At 43.9% G+C, this 18,518-nt stretch overlaps 1 protein-coding gene across 2 annotated transcripts; it reads left to right on the top strand.

The window, feature by feature from the left end:
• Positions 1–5,987: 5,987 nt before the first annotated feature.
• Positions 5,988–17,643, top strand: LOC119023721 (netrin-4-like). Of its 2 annotated transcripts, XM_037105826.1 has the most exons (11): positions 5,988–6,153; positions 6,257–6,365; positions 6,530–7,080; positions 9,436–9,708; positions 11,008–11,134; positions 11,361–11,549; positions 12,315–12,522; positions 12,657–12,769; positions 12,923–12,991; positions 14,177–14,350; positions 16,030–17,643. In XM_037105826.1, the coding sequence occupies exons 2-11, from the start codon at positions 6,278–6,280 to the stop codon at positions 16,173–16,175; spliced, it is 1,938 nt and encodes a 645-aa protein (XP_036961721.1). In that variant the 5' UTR covers positions 5,988–6,153; positions 6,257–6,277; the 3' UTR covers positions 16,176–17,643. The 2 variants fall into 2 exon arrangements, with proteins under 2 accessions (XP_036961721.1, XP_036961720.1); XM_037105825.1 differs by having other exon boundaries at positions 5,988–6,365.
• The last annotated feature ends 875 nt before the right edge of the window (positions 17,644–18,518 follow it).

The following is an 18,518-nucleotide window of genomic DNA, read 5'->3' as shown; positions in this document are numbered from 1 at the left end:
CTGGAAAAACACCATTGTCTTCTGACAGCACATCCACAAGCTGCACAAATTTACACACACCTGCAATGATCTACTTATACACACATGGAAGGTACAGGTATTGTACTTTGGCTGAGTATTCCTACTTTAAGCTACTTTCTGCTGTTACTCCAGTATATTTCAGAGGGAAATGCCGACTTCTTTCTACAGAGTTTAAAGTTTCTTGTTACTTGCCACATACAAGACGAAGCACAATTTTATAAAATATGATGCATTGTTACATATTAAACTCTTCATCTTTATATAAAACAGTCAAATGAATAAATGTAAAATTCCAAAATTCCTCATACTTTTGATACCTCATACATATTTACGCTTGTGTTTTTGCATCTTTCAGCCTACACAATATCTTCGTACATGTTGTCTTGTCTATCTTTTAAAAAAGAAATTGCTTTCCATAAAGTTTATGAAAGGCCTGTATTGATAAATAGGCCTGGCTGTCATCTCGACTCATCCAAAATGAAGACGTACTCATCCTGTCTTCACGTGTCAGGCAGTATTGTAATGCTTAAGATGTGTAATGCTGGGATAGACATGGAGCCTACAGCCGGGTCCCACCGGTGAGGCAGCAGATAAATTCCTCTTGTAACACTGTGCAAAGTTTGAAGGGTGGATCTCCGAGACACGTCACCATCAATCATGACCTCTAATAGACAGCTGCACATTGCAAACGTTATGATTATCCTCAGTCTAGAACCGACTTTCAAATGTTTCACGGCTTTTTTACACAATTTTCTTCATTAAAGTGTGTTAAATGCTACAATTACACGGTACAGTGGGTGCAATTTTTCTCAGTTATTACATTTTCTGTCAGCGAAACTTTGAACAGCCAAAAGGCCTCCGCATGATGAAACAACTACCAGGAGTCTTCAATCTGCTTTCCAAGGTCAGCGTGTCTGTCACGTCCTCGCAGGCCATCCCATGTGACCTTGGCTTTTTTGAAAGAGGTGTGCCTTCACTGTTTCCAGTGGAAAAACAGCTTCTTTTGGCCGCCTCGTATGGGCATTTCCTAATGAGCCTTACACAATGATGATCAAACACTTGACATTATGCCAGCCACAGCTCTCCTATTCCCATACCGTATGCCAGTACTATAAAGTATACACCAAGTAGTAATCTTTATAGTGCATTGTTCTGAATGTTAATATACAATAGATTAATTTACTCTACACTCATGTCTGCCACTGGCCGTAAATTGAGCAGTTACTGTGGATCACTACAACCAGTTTTTGAACCTATTATGTATTTTTTAGGACGTTAACCATTTCAGGCTATAGGAAGAGCTTTCTCTTAAATAAAACAGTACAAACCAAACTGACTTCATTGCCTACAAAAGTTGATTTGACTGCATCTTCACAACATTTAGACGTAAAAAAACCAATAATTAAACGCAGAACTACATATAATTGTTACTAATGTAAAACATCAGTAGAATCATTTATAACAAGCAAAAAAGAAAAGAATACTGTTTTATGTTTAAAATCAGCTGGATTCAGAATTAAAGACTTTTTCTACCACTACTGTAAAAGAAAAACCTTCACAGTCTCACAATCAGTTTATTGTTTCCAACAAGGATACACTGAAGGCCATCACTTCACAGAGGTCCCTTCCTTCATCACGTCATGTAAAATGATCTGTAATGTTAGACTGCTATATTATTCGAGCAGGTGAGCAGTTTCCAGGAATCGACATCACACAGAACCTGTCACGGTCATCACACTTCATATCACGACTCCACTTCGTAAGGAAATTTGAGAGGGCAAAACTCCCGTGCCAACTTCTTGTCAACTTCTAGAGAGGAGCAGTGGAAAGCATCCTGACTGGAGGTTCAGGCACAGCCCAGGACAGAAGCATTATCTGTACCTGTCTCTAGAGCATCAGCAATATCGCTGGAGTGAGACGTCTGCCCAGAGCCAAAAGAAGACTTAAAGACAACACCCACCTCAGCTACAGTCTGGCCACCCTGCTGCCATCTGGCAAAAGATACAGAAGTATTCGCTCTGGACTACAGAGCTGCATCAGACTGTGAGACTGCTGAACTCATCCTCCAAACTCCACCATTAAAAGTTTATTTTTGTGGCCTGATTATTTATTCATTAGTCTGTGTAACTTTTGTTTTTTGTATAAGAGACATGACCCGACATCCTGGAAAATCCATTAATTAATTAATTAATTCATTTATTCATTCATTCATTCATTCATTCATTCATTTGTTCACTTAAATCCTCAGAGAAAAGACTGAGGGAGAACCCTTTTTTCAGTGGTTCTGAAGTACAGACTGAATAAATGCATTAATTACAGCTAAAATCTGTATAAAAATCAAACATTTATGAATAAAATGGCATCCTCTGCCTCCTCAACTCAATGCAACTAAACACGTTTACAGCATATCCGTCACCAATCTTCATTTTTCCGCACCAAGTGATAGCTACCCACAGTGACATTACCTGGTGTTTGCGAGCTGTTTGGTCCCCCTCATGAATTGGTATGTAATTGTCTCCTCCCAATGAGATTTTCTCCCGTGGTTATAAAATCTTGTGTTGTGTAATGACAATTAAATTAGTCTTGAATCTTTGGGCCTGGTTGGCTGCTGGTCAGCTTTTTCAGCTATCACCTGTCCAACAGGCAAAAGAACTCAAACATATGCGGTTTTATACGAGGTTGAAAAGTGTCCCAGCTTCCTCTCCCACTGTAAACAATACTGCATTCTCTTTTCCTGTGTATTTATTCATAACATGTGGCAGGTGACATGACACAGGTACACTTCGGCCCTCTGCGGTCTTTCCGTTCCCCTCCCACGGCACTAAAACCTAAAAATGGGACACATCCGGCTGCCTCGCTTTTATGAAGGTGAAACTCCCACATTTTCCCTGTTTCAGTGTTCACTCTTAAAACCGGGCTCGTGCTCAGTCATCTGTTGAGTCCTTCCTGTGCAACGTGTCAAAAGGTGATGTCAAATATGGAGTACAAAACTCCAGAAGTGTGCGGATGAAGATAGCTGAGGGAGGTGAGGGGAATGTGTGTGGAGGGGTAAGGGGAGGGCTAGATCATTTCTACCATCATAGTATAATATGAATAAATAGCAGTAGTGATGCCAAATGGGTTACATCATGGGAAGAGTTCCATTTGAGACCTAATATTTACATAACACAGACGCTCTCTCTCTCTTTTTTTTTTTTGTCATTACAGATTCAATCATCTGATGAAACATGGGTGAGGGCAATGTTATGTCTAGGGACCAGCAGACAGATAGCGGTGATAAACGTCATAAAAATGAAGGCAAAGAGCAAGAAAACCAGTGACAGAGGGTGTTCGGAGCCCTCTGTTTAATGCATGGCCTGAGGGCAAGGCACCTTCCCTCCACGCCTGGAGCATGTCTGGCTTTTTGTCTGGCTTTTACAGGAGAGTAGACAGATTACTTGCAAGGGCTGAGACGGTTCAGTGAGCTGAAGGTACTAGGTGACATGGCAGCATGAGGAGGGGGAGGGAACCATATCCTTTTACAGTCTGGAAATAAAGCGGGGCCAGCGGTGGCGCAACGGCCCTGCGTCTGTCGTCTTATTGGGCCATTAGATGACGAGACCGCAGCAGCACCACTGGTGGAGGTCCCAGTACCAGATCATGGCAGTCAGAGAGGTCATTTTCACATGAGTAGAGTTGTTCAACCCCTCTGACATTACTGTAATGACTGGCATTACAACCATAACTGCATTTATCCGCAGTATTCTCAGACAGAGAGTCTTCGCCTGTGGTTATATCACAACAATCATTCAACAATAACTGGTTATAGAGATGTGAGCCAGTTTTTTTTTTTTTTTTTATGGAATGAGTGAACAGTGATTTCTCTTAAAGGAATAGTGTGAGAGTTGGATAAGATGATCAATGCCGCTCTCATGTCAACAGTGTGGCATGAAGCAACAGCCAGCTGGCGGTTAGCTTCGCCTAACCTTAGGCTAGAAACAGCAAGCCCAGCTCTGTCGAAACCACAGACTGTCGTTGACCATAATTATATATAATGTTCAACCTTGATATATACTTTAAATGAGTGAATTATATAAAAATGTACCCCCTTAGAGATGTTATGAATGGGGGGAATAGGGGAATGCTGCAAGGGCATAGAATTGCTTTTGGACCTCGAGTGCCATCTGAGGAACTACAGTTTTGGGTACTTAGGGAGAATTTGTTTGACCAAGCATCAACCTCAAGGGTGTAAAAATTAAGCATAACAGCATTTCTTAAGTTCACTAACCAGCGCGCTATGCCTTGCCTTTTCAATTGATACAAAAAAAGTGTGAAAAAACAAAAATGAGTGTTTTGCAGGGGTAATGCGCAGGTCTATTTCTCAGCCAGACCTCCAGAAGTTTTAGCTTCTGACTCCTGGAGGTGATTGCACCCAGGCAGGAAATAATCTGGCACATTTGCTTTTTGTCCAGATTAAACAAACTAGATATAGTGTGTTAAATAGTGAGAGTTAGACGTGCTGGTAGGCATATTTTGTTACACTCTATTAGAGCCAGGCTAGCTATTTTCCTCTGTTTCCAGATTGTCTCCATGGTGCAAAGCTAAGCTAACCAGCTGCTGGCTATAGCCCTCACGTTTACCATTCACACATGAGAGCGCTATCAGTCCTCTGATCTAACTCTCGGCAAGAAAGCAAACAAAAAAAAAAAAGTGTGTTTCCCCAAATGCCGCACTCTTTTAATGATGTGGCTCAGTAGGATCGACATTGTGTAACAGACAAAAACAACAAACAGCTGGAGTTAAAGAGCGTAAAGGAATTTGTTTGTGGTGTGCCTTGCTTTCATCCTGCCAGGGGAATACACCACAGACTGGCAGAGATTAGACATCCTTCCTGCAGCATTTGTCACGGTGACTCCTGGGATTTGAGAATCGCAAAAACATGCGAGTGATTTACAAAGAGAACAGCTCACGGTGCATCGCCCCTTTGCCCTGGCGGATCATCTGGAGGCAACCGAAATAACCCGTGCAGATCTAAAAACACACAGACATGAACCCCATCCCCTTTAAAGAGAAGAGGCCGTCGCTGTGACGAGAGTCGCAGTATTCCTGGAATGTCCTGATCCGTCCTGGATGCCTTAGGGAAGAGGCTGAGAATGCCTCTTTTCCTTTAACATATACACGCACACATACGAGAGAGTGATTCATATGACAGGTCGTCTTCACAGTGAGAACAGATGACTCCTGGCCTCATGTATTCACAGGTAGATGAACATGTATTCCCTTTTCATCTTCACTGTCGTTCTCTGTCCACACTTTAAAATGGTTTCACATGATTATGATACACCTTCTTGGCCGCTGGCAGAGCTACATGTGGTGTCATATACCAGCATTTTTTCCCCCTGCAGTGAGTCTTTTTTGTCTAGCTGAGGTTATGAGGTATCTGTCAAAGTAAAGGGGGGAAAAAAAAGATGTGCAGTGGGACTGGATGATTATTGGGGTCAAGGGTTGCGTGACCCCTCAGGTCCCGTTGGCTGTTGTCTGTCAGACAGGGGCAGGTAAAGCGTGGTTAATGAGTGGCAGTTACAAACAAGTGGTGATATGTGGCAGGAATGCAGCACAATGAGACACTTGTCGGTCAGCGCTGGAGTGCCTGGGTGGTTTGTGGAGGCGATCCAAATGTCTTGTTTATTGTCTTTTTTTTTTTTTGCTCTTAATCTGATGACACCTCACTTCTTTCATTATGGGTGTTAACTGAAGAATGCAGATGAAAATGTTGAGGCAGCTGTTGAGTCAAATGTGCATTGTGGCAAGTACAAATGCAAGTTGATGATGTGACTGGGGGATGATGGAAAAAGTGAAGTCAAGTTTCTATTTCAAGTGGCATTTTCTGAAAATCCATCAGCTTCAGATGCCAAAAAAAGTCCTCCAAAGAGGTTTTTGATATTCTTGCTCCTTCTGGAAGGTCTGATTTAAGGAATCAGGGTGGGAGTGGTCTGGGAATAACAAGAAGAGGGCGGTGCCAACCTCTTCATATTCCCAGATGTCAATGAACCCTCCACAACAAGTTGAACCCTGAAGTGCGTGGGATGGAATAATTTAAGGATAACCACTGCGGAGCTCACAGTTAATACGCCTTAAACACACTGACAGACAGTAAGCTTCCAGCCTGTAGCGCCTCTTAAAATTCGTGTAAGTATTTTTTAAATCGGAAATGAACATGTTGGATTATTAAGACTGACTTTTCAAGCTGTTGAAGGCTCCTGCTTTAGCTGACTTCATGCAGAAGTGCAACATCGCCTTCAGGATGACACTGTGGACGTTGCTTGTCATTCTCCCGGTGTGCGCATCCTCTCCTCTCTCAGCCGGTGAGTGTTCTGGACACTTTTACGCACGAACTCTGCGAGCATGTGAATGAGTTGAACGACGTTTACGCGTGCTGTTTTGGGTCGAAGCGGCAACCGAACTCGCAACCTCTGTAGCAGCCTGACACACTCGCGTAAACTGCACTAAGATGTCTTTGTCTTACCAGAGTCGCCGAAACCCAAAGGTCCAGCTGCCCGCTGCTCCGGCCGAGCCTGCAACCCCCGAATGGGCAACTTGGCCCAGGGCAGAGTGCTGAGCGCCGGCTCGGTCTGCGGCTCCAACTCCTCGGAGCTCTTCTGCTTCTACAGACAGACTGCCGCCCCCCGCATCAGGGAGACCTGCTCGGCTGCGAAGTGCAGCAAGTGCAACGCGGCCGTCCCCAGCCAGGCGCACCCTCCCTCTGCGATGAGCGACTCCTCTTTCCGCTACCCTGACACCTGGTGGCAGTCCGCGGAGGGGGTGGGGGACGAGACGCTCCAGCTCGACCTGGAGACGGAGTTCCTCCTCACACACCTCATCCTGGTGTTCCGCTCCCCCCGCCCCGCCGCCATGGTGCTGGAGCGCTCCCAGGACCACGGGCACACCTGGAAGGCCCTCAGGTATTTCGCCAGGGACTGTGAGGAGGTGTTTGGCCTGACTGAGGGGTCGCCGGCGGGGGAGAGCAGAGCAACATGCACCTCCAAGTACTCTGGAGCTTTTCCTTGTGCCAGAGGAGAGGTGAGTACAGTGGCTGGTCACGAAAATGTTACTTAATACTTGTGATCTGGTGGAATCTGTTATTACGAAACATCTTTTCCTGTAAGGTCTACCTGGGCATGAGCCAGAGTTACTGAGCATCAAAAAGTTGACAAACATGGGTTGTATGTGTCTGAACCTTATTTTATCCTTTATATCTTTGCAATATGACCTAAATTGATATTAGCGTTACATATTTCCATTACATGTATGTATCTTCATATGGAAAACGCAGGCAATATAGCTAAAAATCACAAATTTCCCCTCAAGGGAGATCTGAAGTGTGTATCCGGTATCCGGTATGTAGGATTTATGGAGATTTACGAGAATACATTGGCAGAAATAGATCAGGTTTGTGTATAATTACTGCTTCCACTAAGTCAGCATTCATGTTTCTATAGTAGCTCAGAAAGGACAAGCAGGACACAGGCTGTAGAGAGTATATTTTATGTTTTTTTGCATATCTGGCAGCATCCCTATAGGGCAGAGGGATGCTCAGTTGGTTGCAATCTACAATCTCACCACTAGATGTCCAAATCCCAAACACTGGATATTTATTTTACAGCACAGACCAGTGTTGTAAAATTGAGGGATACATCAGCTGATACACACACATTTTGTGGTGATTGCCATGATCTATTCCTTTAAGACACTTGTGATAAAGATATGTAACAAAGGCAGGGTATTTTATAGTTTAACAACAAACTGTATTGTCATGTGACATCAGTGCACTGAAACAGTGAACTCAACAGTTAATTTAATGATTAAAAATCGCCCTAAGCAACATTTTCTGCGTTATAATCTTAAAATGAGTTGAATCCTTAATTCAAACAACCGGGTTTGGAGAGGAATAACACGATATGATCATATCGTCACATTATGACTCCACAGCAACATTGTGGGGAACAATATGCGACTACAACTGAGCCTTAATCTTAAAACTGTATTAAATTACACATATGTAATAATCAGTAATCAGTGAGGTGTTGTTGCTCAGAGAGAGCTTTGAAATCTGAGTGGTGACCACATCAAAATGTGCTGCCAGACCTTCACAGCTCCCCGTCTGCTCAGCCCTTGCTGTCCGGTCATTGGCACCAGGATGCGCTACAAGCTGATATCACACAAACCACCGAGCAAACAGTTGACCAAGCTCTGTAAACTGACCTCCTCTGATGGGCTGTGGGACAACTTTTTTTGTCGGGCCAGCCTTCTGAGCCCGCAAACTGCTTTGACATGCACGTCTAGAATATCAATGTTCACTTTTACCCCTGATGTTCCCTCAAAGCATTTTTTTTTTCCTGGACCTGCTGTATCATCACAGGGAGGTCTGAGCCAGAGAAGCGGCTATGGTTAATTCATGAGCAGACTGGTGGTGTGAGGGAGAGACTCTCACTGGCCAGTAAAGGTTTGTTTGTGCTCTCAAGAGCCTCAGACCACGCTGGGAGGTTCTGGTTGAACGTCTGAATGAATATATGGCTTTGACTGATCTCATAATTGCAGTGTGTTTGCAGCAAGTATGTGTCTAGCTACAGTATGTCAGCTCTCTTGTGTAAGCCCCTCACCCTTCATAATTAGTGTCTCTGTTGCTCGACATGCAAAGACATCCCGGAGATGTTGTGCGAAAATGTAAAGAGTTTCAGAGATACAGTACGACTGTGAACGTTATTTATTTAGTGTAAACTCTCTGCCTGAAGTCATGAGCTGAAGTATACATACTGTATGGTCACCAAGCGAGAGCTGATTATGAAGTAAATCATGTTATCTAACATCTGTATCATTAACCACTTGATGGCCGCAGTACAAAATATATTCATTGTGATACAGTGTTAAAGAAACAGTTCACCCAAAAACGAAAATTCAGTCATTATCTGCTCACAAAACATTAGTGGCGCCTCACAGCAGCATTCTTACAAACCACTGAGGTAGATGGGGAACTGATGGGATTATGATTGAGACGTTTTTTTCAACATGTATGTCTTTTATTTCCATTAAAACACAATCCTTATTGTGTGTCTGACAGAGAGGATGTATCCGAAGGTCAACATTCAACAAAACTTAATGAACTTCAACAAGAACCACTTGTCCATGTTTACATTGGAACTTGCCTGATTTTCCTTGAAGAGCAGCTACTTTAGGAGCATGAAAGCTGAACCAGATGCCTGCTTTTTACTTGGCAGACCAAGAAAAAGTAGAACCTGACATGATTTATGTTCTTGTCATGGTCTATCAGTGTCTCTTACATCGGTGTTTTCACTTAATAGAGAGATTTTTTTTTAAAAGTAGAATCACAGATTTTAAGAGATTTTAATCGCCTGTCTCCTCTTCTTCTCTCTCCAGGTGATCTATCGAGCACTGTCGCCCTGGCACTCAGTGGATCCCTACGGACCGGCCGCCCAGGACCAGCTCATGATCACCAACCTGAGAGTCCGTCTGCTGCGGCGCCAGCCGTGTCCCTGCCAGGCCAAACATCCTGGTGCCGCCGTCCTCCCCACGGACCATTACGCCATCTATGATTTTATTGTGAAAGGCAGCTGCCTTTGCAATGGACACGCTGACCACTGTGTGCCAGCCAGTGGCTACAAACCTAGTCAACAGAGGACCAATAACATGGTGAGCGATTTTGAGACACAGCTTGCAGGGGAATGGTATTTCACCAAGGAAAAGCACAATAGAGATGTTGTGTCACGCTGAAATCTGTCAATGGCCTCATTTAGTCTGTGTTTGTATTTGTTTTCTGTGGCGAGATTGGGAGTCGATGGTTTTTGGTTATGTTCCCACCACTCCCTTGTTATCCAGCTGGTATGTGCTGCTCAATCTGAAGGCTGCAGTGAAGACTGGATATTAGACCACAGCTTTACCTACCATTACAGGGATTTAAGGATGAGGAAAACCTTAATTATGGTATTCAGCTTGATGCTTTAACAACCCACAGTCTCTGTCATGTTATTCTCTTCACTGTCAATGGAGAATAGATGCGCTTGTTTGATTCCAACATGGTCTACGGGGGTGTAGACATGTTCCACAGGCAGGAATAAGCTGCGCGATGTGTAACCACTGTGATCATACATGTAGACGCTGGTATGTGGCAATACTTCACAAGTATGACACACGTCCCATGTGGACGCAAGGCTGCTGGATATCAGCTTCAATGAAACGCCCACACACTGACTGCAAGCCACACATTTATCTAAGTGGATAATGTTTTGATCCCAGTCGCATCGTCATCAGGCTAAGTCGTTTTGAAATGGTCACCACACCCTTTATACACACCGATGGAGTAGACTGATGACAGCCTCTGTGATGACAGGCGTGGTCGTCAAAACAGCTGACCCCTCAAAAACACAATAGAAACTCTCAAAAATACATCAACACAAAATAGAGCGATGGAAAGAAACATTTGGTAGACAAATATTGCCCTTGTCACTCGACATCAGCTTTGGTTACTAGTTACTTTGCTGATTTATTCATTTTGCTCCATAACTGACGACGACACCACACATTTACCACACTCAACCTCAGTATTTTCAGATCAGATCAACTCAAAGTTCCTACAAGAAACTTTGATACGTTGTTGATATTGGAGGGCGCCCATGTACAAATTGGTAGTCTTTTCACCATCTAAACCATAACATACAGTGTCAAAAATATAGTTATCTAAAGAAAAAGCCCCTCCTGCTTCTTTTTAACTTTCGAATTTACTATTCACTGTAACTTTGCCTGGGAATGTGTAAACAAAGGCTCCCCCAGTCTCTCCGAGGACCTGGCGGCAGGCGTTAAACTAAATAGAAACAGTTAATCTTGTTGCTGATGGCATCAGCATTAAACTGAGACTGTTTCAAAGCACTAAATGAAATACACCAAAAACAAATATACATTCCAATCAAATTCAAAATAATTCTGCTTTTGCAGGTCCATGGGAAGTGTGTGTGCCGACACAACACAGCCGGCGACCACTGTGAGCGCTGCGCTCCTCTCTACAACGACCAACCTTGGCAGGCGGCCAATGGCATCACAGGGACGCCGCATGAGTGCCAGAGTGAGTGATGGGGCAAGAGAGTCAAATGCGGGAGTAGGACACACAGCATGTAGACTTATCTCGGAAATGGATTTAGTCTCATAAATCACATGTAACCTTTTAGTCGCCTGTGCATGATGAATAAAGAAGCAGCTCCTCTTTTTTTATATGTGGAATACTGTAGGAGCTGTCACTGCCTGCACAGAAAAACCCTCTCAGACTGTTTTAATTGTCCACCTTCACCCAGAGTGCAAGTGTAACGGCCATGCCAAGAGCTGTCACTTCAGTCGCGGGTTGTGGCTCGCAACGGGACGGCGGAGTGGCGGCGTGTGTGACGACTGCAGCCACGACACAGAGGGCCGCCACTGCCAGAACTGTAAGAAGGGATTCTTCAGGGACCCCGGCCGACCAAAAACTGCCCCTGACTCCTGCAAACGTAAGAGTGCGGCTTAATTTTCCCTTAAACCGTCACTCTGCCTGGATGAATGCCAGCAGAGAATTCCAATTAAGAGAGGCAGCCTTTGATATTTTGAGGACAGTAATGGAGATTTGATTTTTCCTCTGACCCTTCAGATTAGAGCAGATCGATCTCTCTGATATGGGTATTTTCCCCCGGCACCTTTCTGAGTCACTGCCAGTGATGAGATAGTAAGATGACTCTCCTCCGCTCCTTAGCAGGAATGGGGGGGGGGGGGGCGCACTGTTTTGGAATGTGACTGTAATTGCAAACAATGGAGGAATTTCCCATGGACCATGCAAGCACATTTTTCCCATTCTTGCCCTTTCCCCCCCGCCAGGCATGCAGCAGCATTTTTTTTTTATAAGCGCAAACATGCCATTTTTGGAAGCAGATGAAGCGGGTCTGTAACAAATATCAGTCTGTCATCAAGGGCGACCATAAGGCAGCGGGTCTCACAGCGCAGAGCGTGGTGATTTACTGTCTGTGTTTGCTGCATAAAGCATGTTGAGTACATACTCCCAGCTTGTCGCTTGTTACAGGAGGATGATAAAACGCATTTAACTTTTGTAATCTCACGGGGGGGTCACTGTGTGCAGTCTATACAGGTGCTTCTACGAGTGTATTTACCCTTTGAATTCACTCATAATGTACACCGAGTGCCTCCAGAGACGGAGGCATGTCTTTTGTCTTACAGAGATGTTAACATGCTCTCTTCTTATTCTGTCGCCCTCTCCTCTGCAGCCTGTTCCTGCCACCCTGTCGGCTCCGTCCTCTCAGGTGGTCGCCCTCTCTGCAACCCCAGCAGCGGGGAGTGCACTTGTAAGCCCGGCGTCGGAGGCCCCCGCTGCGACGGCTGCATGCTGGGATACTGGGGGCTTCATGAATACGGCTGTCGCCCATGTGACTGTACAGGGGACTGTGACCCCTACACTGGTGACTGCCTTTCTGGGTGAGAGCCAAGACTTATTACCATGTCCATATGTGCTCGTACTTGGATGAAGTGATGTATGGTGTAGAGTGCATTCTGGATGATTAACACTGAGTGGAGCCCTGCCTCTGACTGGTTTTACCTCTGCGGCACAGCTCAGATGTGGAGGTCTTCTATACAGCCACTGGCCACATGGGACACAGCAGCAATAATAGTGAGGCGGCACTCTTTAGGGTAGAGGAGCTTTTCTCTGCACTGCACCACTCTGGTGAGTCACAGGTCACATCACACTTAATTCACAGCACACTCATCAACTCACGGAGATTAAAACGCAGCTGTTTTTCTATCTTGAAATCTGCTCATCATAATGAAGTGATTTATATGAATCTTATTAATCGTGTTTGGGGGTTTTTTTCTCCAGAGAAATGTGAGTGTGTAGAAGTGACCCTGGGCAACCCGAAACTCTTCTGTGCCGCAGAGTATGACTACGGTAAGAAAGGATTTGATCCTGTGCTCTTTCTTCCACGTAAGAAATTTGATTGACTTTTGGACAGAAACCTGCCCTCTTTGTCTTCCGTGCCGTTGCTGGCAATTTGTCGCATTACTTTCAAGATCAGTAAAATAGTGCGAGACCATCGGCAGTATGTTACATTTTGGCACCAAAACCCTTCACATATGTAAAGACAGATTGCCCCTTTTCACTTCCTCCCACTGTAACAGAACCAAAGCCAGAATGTCCCAGTTACAAGCGCTACCATCTTGTGCTGGTAACGTAACATCATTTGGTACCAGAGTTCAGGGACTCTCCTGTCAATCAAGACATTTCATCCCCTTTTTTAGTGTCAAATAACTCATTTAAACCAAACTTATCAATAAGAAAGAAACCTTGGACATAAATCAGTGTGAGAAAAACTGCCTGAAATGATCAAAACATCATTCTAGAAAAATTACGTGACGTGTACTTATTTGTTTGTCTCATCTGTTAACATGGAGAGAGTAGAGTTTATGACCTATACTGCAGCCAGACACCAGGAAGCGATCAAGATGTTTGTCTCTATTGTCTAACTATTCTATGGACTAAAATGTCACTTAATTTTTGTGGATCTATTATGCTATCAATCTTTAAACTGTGAATGAAACGTACCAAACACCCACTCACAAAAACACAGCTCCACAGCACCATTAGTGGTCAAAAACACTTTAACAACCTTTAAAGAAGGAATACCAGAATGTACTATTGCGCTCTCCTACAGTTGTGAGAGAAAGACTGATCAAATTTGATGCAGCAGTGGCCAAAATGCTGACTTTAAGCCCGTTGCATGAATCAGCAGTTGATCCTATAATTCCAGTGTTGCAGCTTGATAGCATCTTTTCATTAGGCTGATGACTGAAGGCATTTTGTCAAACATCGTCAGTTTCCTAAACCCAGAACAAGAAAAAACTCACAATGACATCAGCCACCGTGGAGGCTCTGTTCTGTATTTGGAGACTTGGAAGTTCTCCTTGTACTTAATAAACTTATTTCTGACGCGTTCCCCTTAAACCTTAGAAATGTGTTGAAAAGGGTCCATAGCGCACAATATTAAACGTTTAAGAAGTGGAGAGTCAGTACTGATGTGCTGTATCTTACGTCAGTAAGCTGATATTTCAATAACTCCTTGTGTTTCCTTGGCAGTTCTGGTGGTGAGGGTTATGTCAGCTGACGATAGAGGCTCCCATGCAGAGGTGGAGGTCAAGGTCAAGAAGGTTTTGCACCAGAACCCTCGGATGAAGCTCCAGAGGGGAAGCGTCACTCTTTATCCAGAGTCCTGGACCATCCAAGGCTGTACCTGTCCCATCCTCAACCCAGGTCAGCTGCAGCCACTTCCACTGAGTCACTTTATTGCTCACAACGCAGAAGTTTATTAATTAGTCGACTCTCAAGTGGACCGCCTGCCAGCTTTGTGCTGAATAGAGGATCTTTGTCGCTGCTTGGGGAGGCTTTGGGTGGATGCCAGTGTCCGAACATCACTCACGTAGAATAGACATTTACAGCTTAAAGATCAGAACCTCCTCTCAGTTATGAGACTTTCACATCAACACTCGTGCAATAATCATTTCTGGCAACATTCATCCAAGCCGGGGCGAAAGACTAGCAGCACAAAACCGTTTGATTATAGTTATATAATCATTTGTCTGTTTACTTAAGGTGCTTTCCAAAGGGATTTTTCTCCTGTTCTACCTGTTGTAGAGACATTCATTCATTCAGTTTGTGCTTTCTCTACAACACTTTATATCAAGGGTCTTGTAGCATTATTGTTAATATGTAAGTCCCTAAATAACAAAAATAGGTACAGTTGTAACTTAATTATCTGGTAAAACTTGAACCCTGTATACCGAGGTTGAGCCTCTTCAAAAGGCTTCTGTTAATATTCTTGAGCATCATTAAACGTTATCTTACAAAGTCTTACAAGGGCCTTATTACTACTTACACACTAAACCTGGGCCCTATATTTACCTGTTTTGGTGTGCTTATATAACATTTAGCAAAAGTAGACCACCCTAGCTGGCAGCTGTGACATGGCAACAATGGCCACGCTACAATCCCTTTGGGCAACTACAACTGTGAAAGTTGCAAATGCTAAAAGTGCTTGTTTTTGTCAGTAACAGACTGAAGTCCTTGACAACATTACGGAATCTATTCCTTTATTTAACCTTTCTGTAGCCAGAAACAAAAGTTCTGTTTTCAAGCTTCACGAGATGTAAGTTGTTTAGGAAAATGATGGTTGAAATGTGAGTCGGGCTGGGCTGTGTGAGCAGGGCTGCCCAATGTCGCCAAATGGCCCCGAGATGTTTCTATCGAAAAGAAACAATTCATGACGATTAATTTAAAAGAGATTATAAAATAATAATTAGGTTAAAATGTCCTTTGAATATGACTGACTGGCAGAGTTTTCACAGGAGGTCAGTCAATTAAAGGAACTCATTTTTGCATCATAACATAATTCAATAGGGGTTTGCTTTTAGCCTCTGGGCCACCATTAAGTTTTATTCTTGACCCTTCAAAGAAAAAAGTTTAGGCACCCCTAACCTAGAGGAACTGCCCGTAAAAGACTTTTCCAGTGTCATGGCTGAAAACACTTCTAAGTCTCAGTCTCGCAAGATTTAGGGTGAGACTTCTCCTTGAACGCGACTTGTGTTTCTGGTTACAAAGAGGATCTTATCATTTAAGGGTTAGGGTTAGGGTTAGGGGTTGCTCTCCGTAGGAATATTTTCTTCCAACGGTGTAGGACACTAGAGGAAACAACAGTCTGAGGTTGTTGCCTGTCAGTGGCAAAAACAAGCACTTAAATTTGACGTCACTTTGACAGTTGGAGTTCCCCCAAAGGATTACGCTGCAGCCGTTGCCCCGACTGCCAGCTGAGGCGATCTACCAGACTGATAGGTGTGAATCATTTACACACCCAAAGTTATAGATATAAAGCCCATGTTAAGAAATACTGGAATTCCTCTTTCACATACTGTGTGACCATCCTCTCTCTTCTCCAGGATTTGAATATGTGGTAGCTGGTCATGAGGACTGGAAGACCGGCCGACTGATGATCAACACCAAGAGCCTGGTTAAACCATGGAAGCCGAGCCTGGGACGCAAATTCCTCCACATCCTCAGGAAAGACTGTGGCCACTGGTGGTAGGACATCACCAAGAACTGCAGAGAGGACAGAGGGATGAAGAGGTGGAGGGTCATCGAGGAGACATTGTGTGGAGTAGGCAAGAATGAACAGAGGGTCTATTTGAATGAGGCACTTTACTTGGACGCCTAATTGAAAGCGGAACCCCGTTTCTCTTCAGGGATTTCTTCTGTTTCCAAAGGCCTCATCTCCGAGAAACAGCTGCAACGCCACAATGCTGTGGTGGAAATCAGCACACACTGTACTGTAATCAGATACCTCACCAGAAACTACAGTCACTTCAGAATCAAAGAGAAGCCATGAAGACTTTCATCTGGACAAAGAAAAGCAGATTTCATTCCTGTGGTGCAACTCGCGATCCTTTCCAGGATATAAAACAAGGAATACATGTTTAAATCCTCTGTTCTGCTTTATTTTTCTGGCCAGAGATGCTGTCAGTGTTGATGAGCCAAAACACAGTCACGTCCTACTGTATCAATTTCACTGAGAGCTGTTTACTTTGAAATCTTGCAAAGGCGCAGACTGAATTATCCTTGTCGCCTCACAGATATTGGCGATAAATCACGAATGAGTCAACATCAAAGTGTGTGTGTGTGTGTGTGTGTGTGTGTGTGTGTGTGAGAGAGAGAGAGAGAGCGTGGATGGGATGTGTGCATATGCTTGATGTCCTTGGCGGTGGAGTCTAGGACTCTGCAGGTCAGAACAAGTAACTCCTGGATGAGAGGAGAGGATGAAAAAAAAAAAAAAACATTAAAAGGAATCAGGCGGCCTAATCTGAGCAGCTCTGCTCTGCTCCGGCACACTCAGCCGCCCGCTGTCTGACAAGAGCGAAACACACTCCGCTCCACCCTCCGCCGTCTCTGCTCTGGAGTACAGGCAATCGGCTTGAGTTGGCTCCTACAGCCGCCTCTGTTACAAGAGTGGATCATTGTCAGAGTTCTTCCATGAGGATTTTCTGCCGTCCTCAAACAACCTGCTTCCGTGCGAGGATGATTCACTCGAGACGGGCCTCTCGTGAACCCGACCCAGTGGGAGCCAAAGTGTGTGAGAAAGAGAGGACACACTCTCCTAACATGTGCTTCTCTCTTTGGCCTGTGACTCCTTCTGCCCGAAAATAAATACGTATTAAAAGCCCGGGCCTTCATTGACATCACAGTGTATCACATCCAGAGGCAATGTTTGAGCCAGGCCCCGGTTAAGAATAGTCGTGGTCTGCTGTCTCCAAGGAGAAGGACAAACTGTGCACGGAGACATGATGCATTCCTCAACCATGACATCATGGCGCGTGTCCTTGTCCCAAAGACTGTACCAGAATAAGAGAAAATGGGCTGGATTTTTCTTTTAAAGGACAAAGTGATGATTGAGGGTGCATGACTGTGCTCTGCCATCAGTGCGATGTTTTGTAAAGCTATTTCTGTGTGTCCTATATGTTCTTTTTTCATCTAAACTGCATAAATTACATTACATGTCAGTGTGCTCATTCTTAATCCTTCTGGGAAAAAGTCTGTTATACTACATGGTGGCATTGCGCTGAAGCGCGAGGCTATGAATAGCCTGATGTGTCTTCCTGTAACATCCTCACTAGTAGAGGGGGCTGACTTATGTTGGACCCATGTTTTACTGTCACCCTCCTTTGGTTAAAAGAGAGAAATGCACTTTTTTACGCCATAAGTTTTTGATAAAGTAATTGAGATGATGAACTCTTCAAGGATAAGTTCACCTAAAAATGAAAATGATGTCATTATCTCACCTCAGTGTCGAGGTGAAAGTAGAGTGAAGTTTCATCGTCCATAAACCATTTCTGGAGCCTCACAGCAATACAGTGTTGCAGCATTCTGCTAAAAAAAAAAAACTTAAGTGGATGGGGACTTGTTTTAAAATGTAAAAAAAAACAAACATCTGAAAGCAAACATGAAATGGCTCCATACATCTCACAGTGTGCGATCCAAGTTTCCAGTGGCCTTGTGACTCAAAAATGATTTAAAAAGACAACACCCTTTATGAAGCCAAATTCTTCACTGTAGCAGCTTAGCAATGGTGCTAGCGTGTACCCTTTTTTTTGTTTTGTTTTTTTACATTCTGTAACAAATAACAATAAAATATATATAGTGAAATAAGTCCCCATCCACTTCAGTCCACATTCAGGAGAATGATGCAATGCTGTTTTGCTGTGAAGCTCTAGCAATGTTTTATGGACTACAAGACATTGGAATGGGGGAAGATAATGAAGATAATTTTTTTAGTACATTTTTAGGTGAACTATACACATTTTCTGCAAGATTATAAAACATGCAGTAAGGGGGCTGCAGGCTGTAAACAGACCCGGCCCTCTGCAGTAGACACTAA

Source organism: Acanthopagrus latus, chromosome 8 (assembly GCF_904848185.1).
Source record: "Acanthopagrus latus isolate v.2019 chromosome 8, fAcaLat1.1, whole genome shotgun sequence".
Lineage (NCBI taxonomy): Eukaryota > Metazoa > Chordata > Actinopteri > Spariformes > Sparidae > Acanthopagrus > Acanthopagrus latus.
This window is presented reverse-complemented; position numbering and strand designations above follow the sequence as displayed.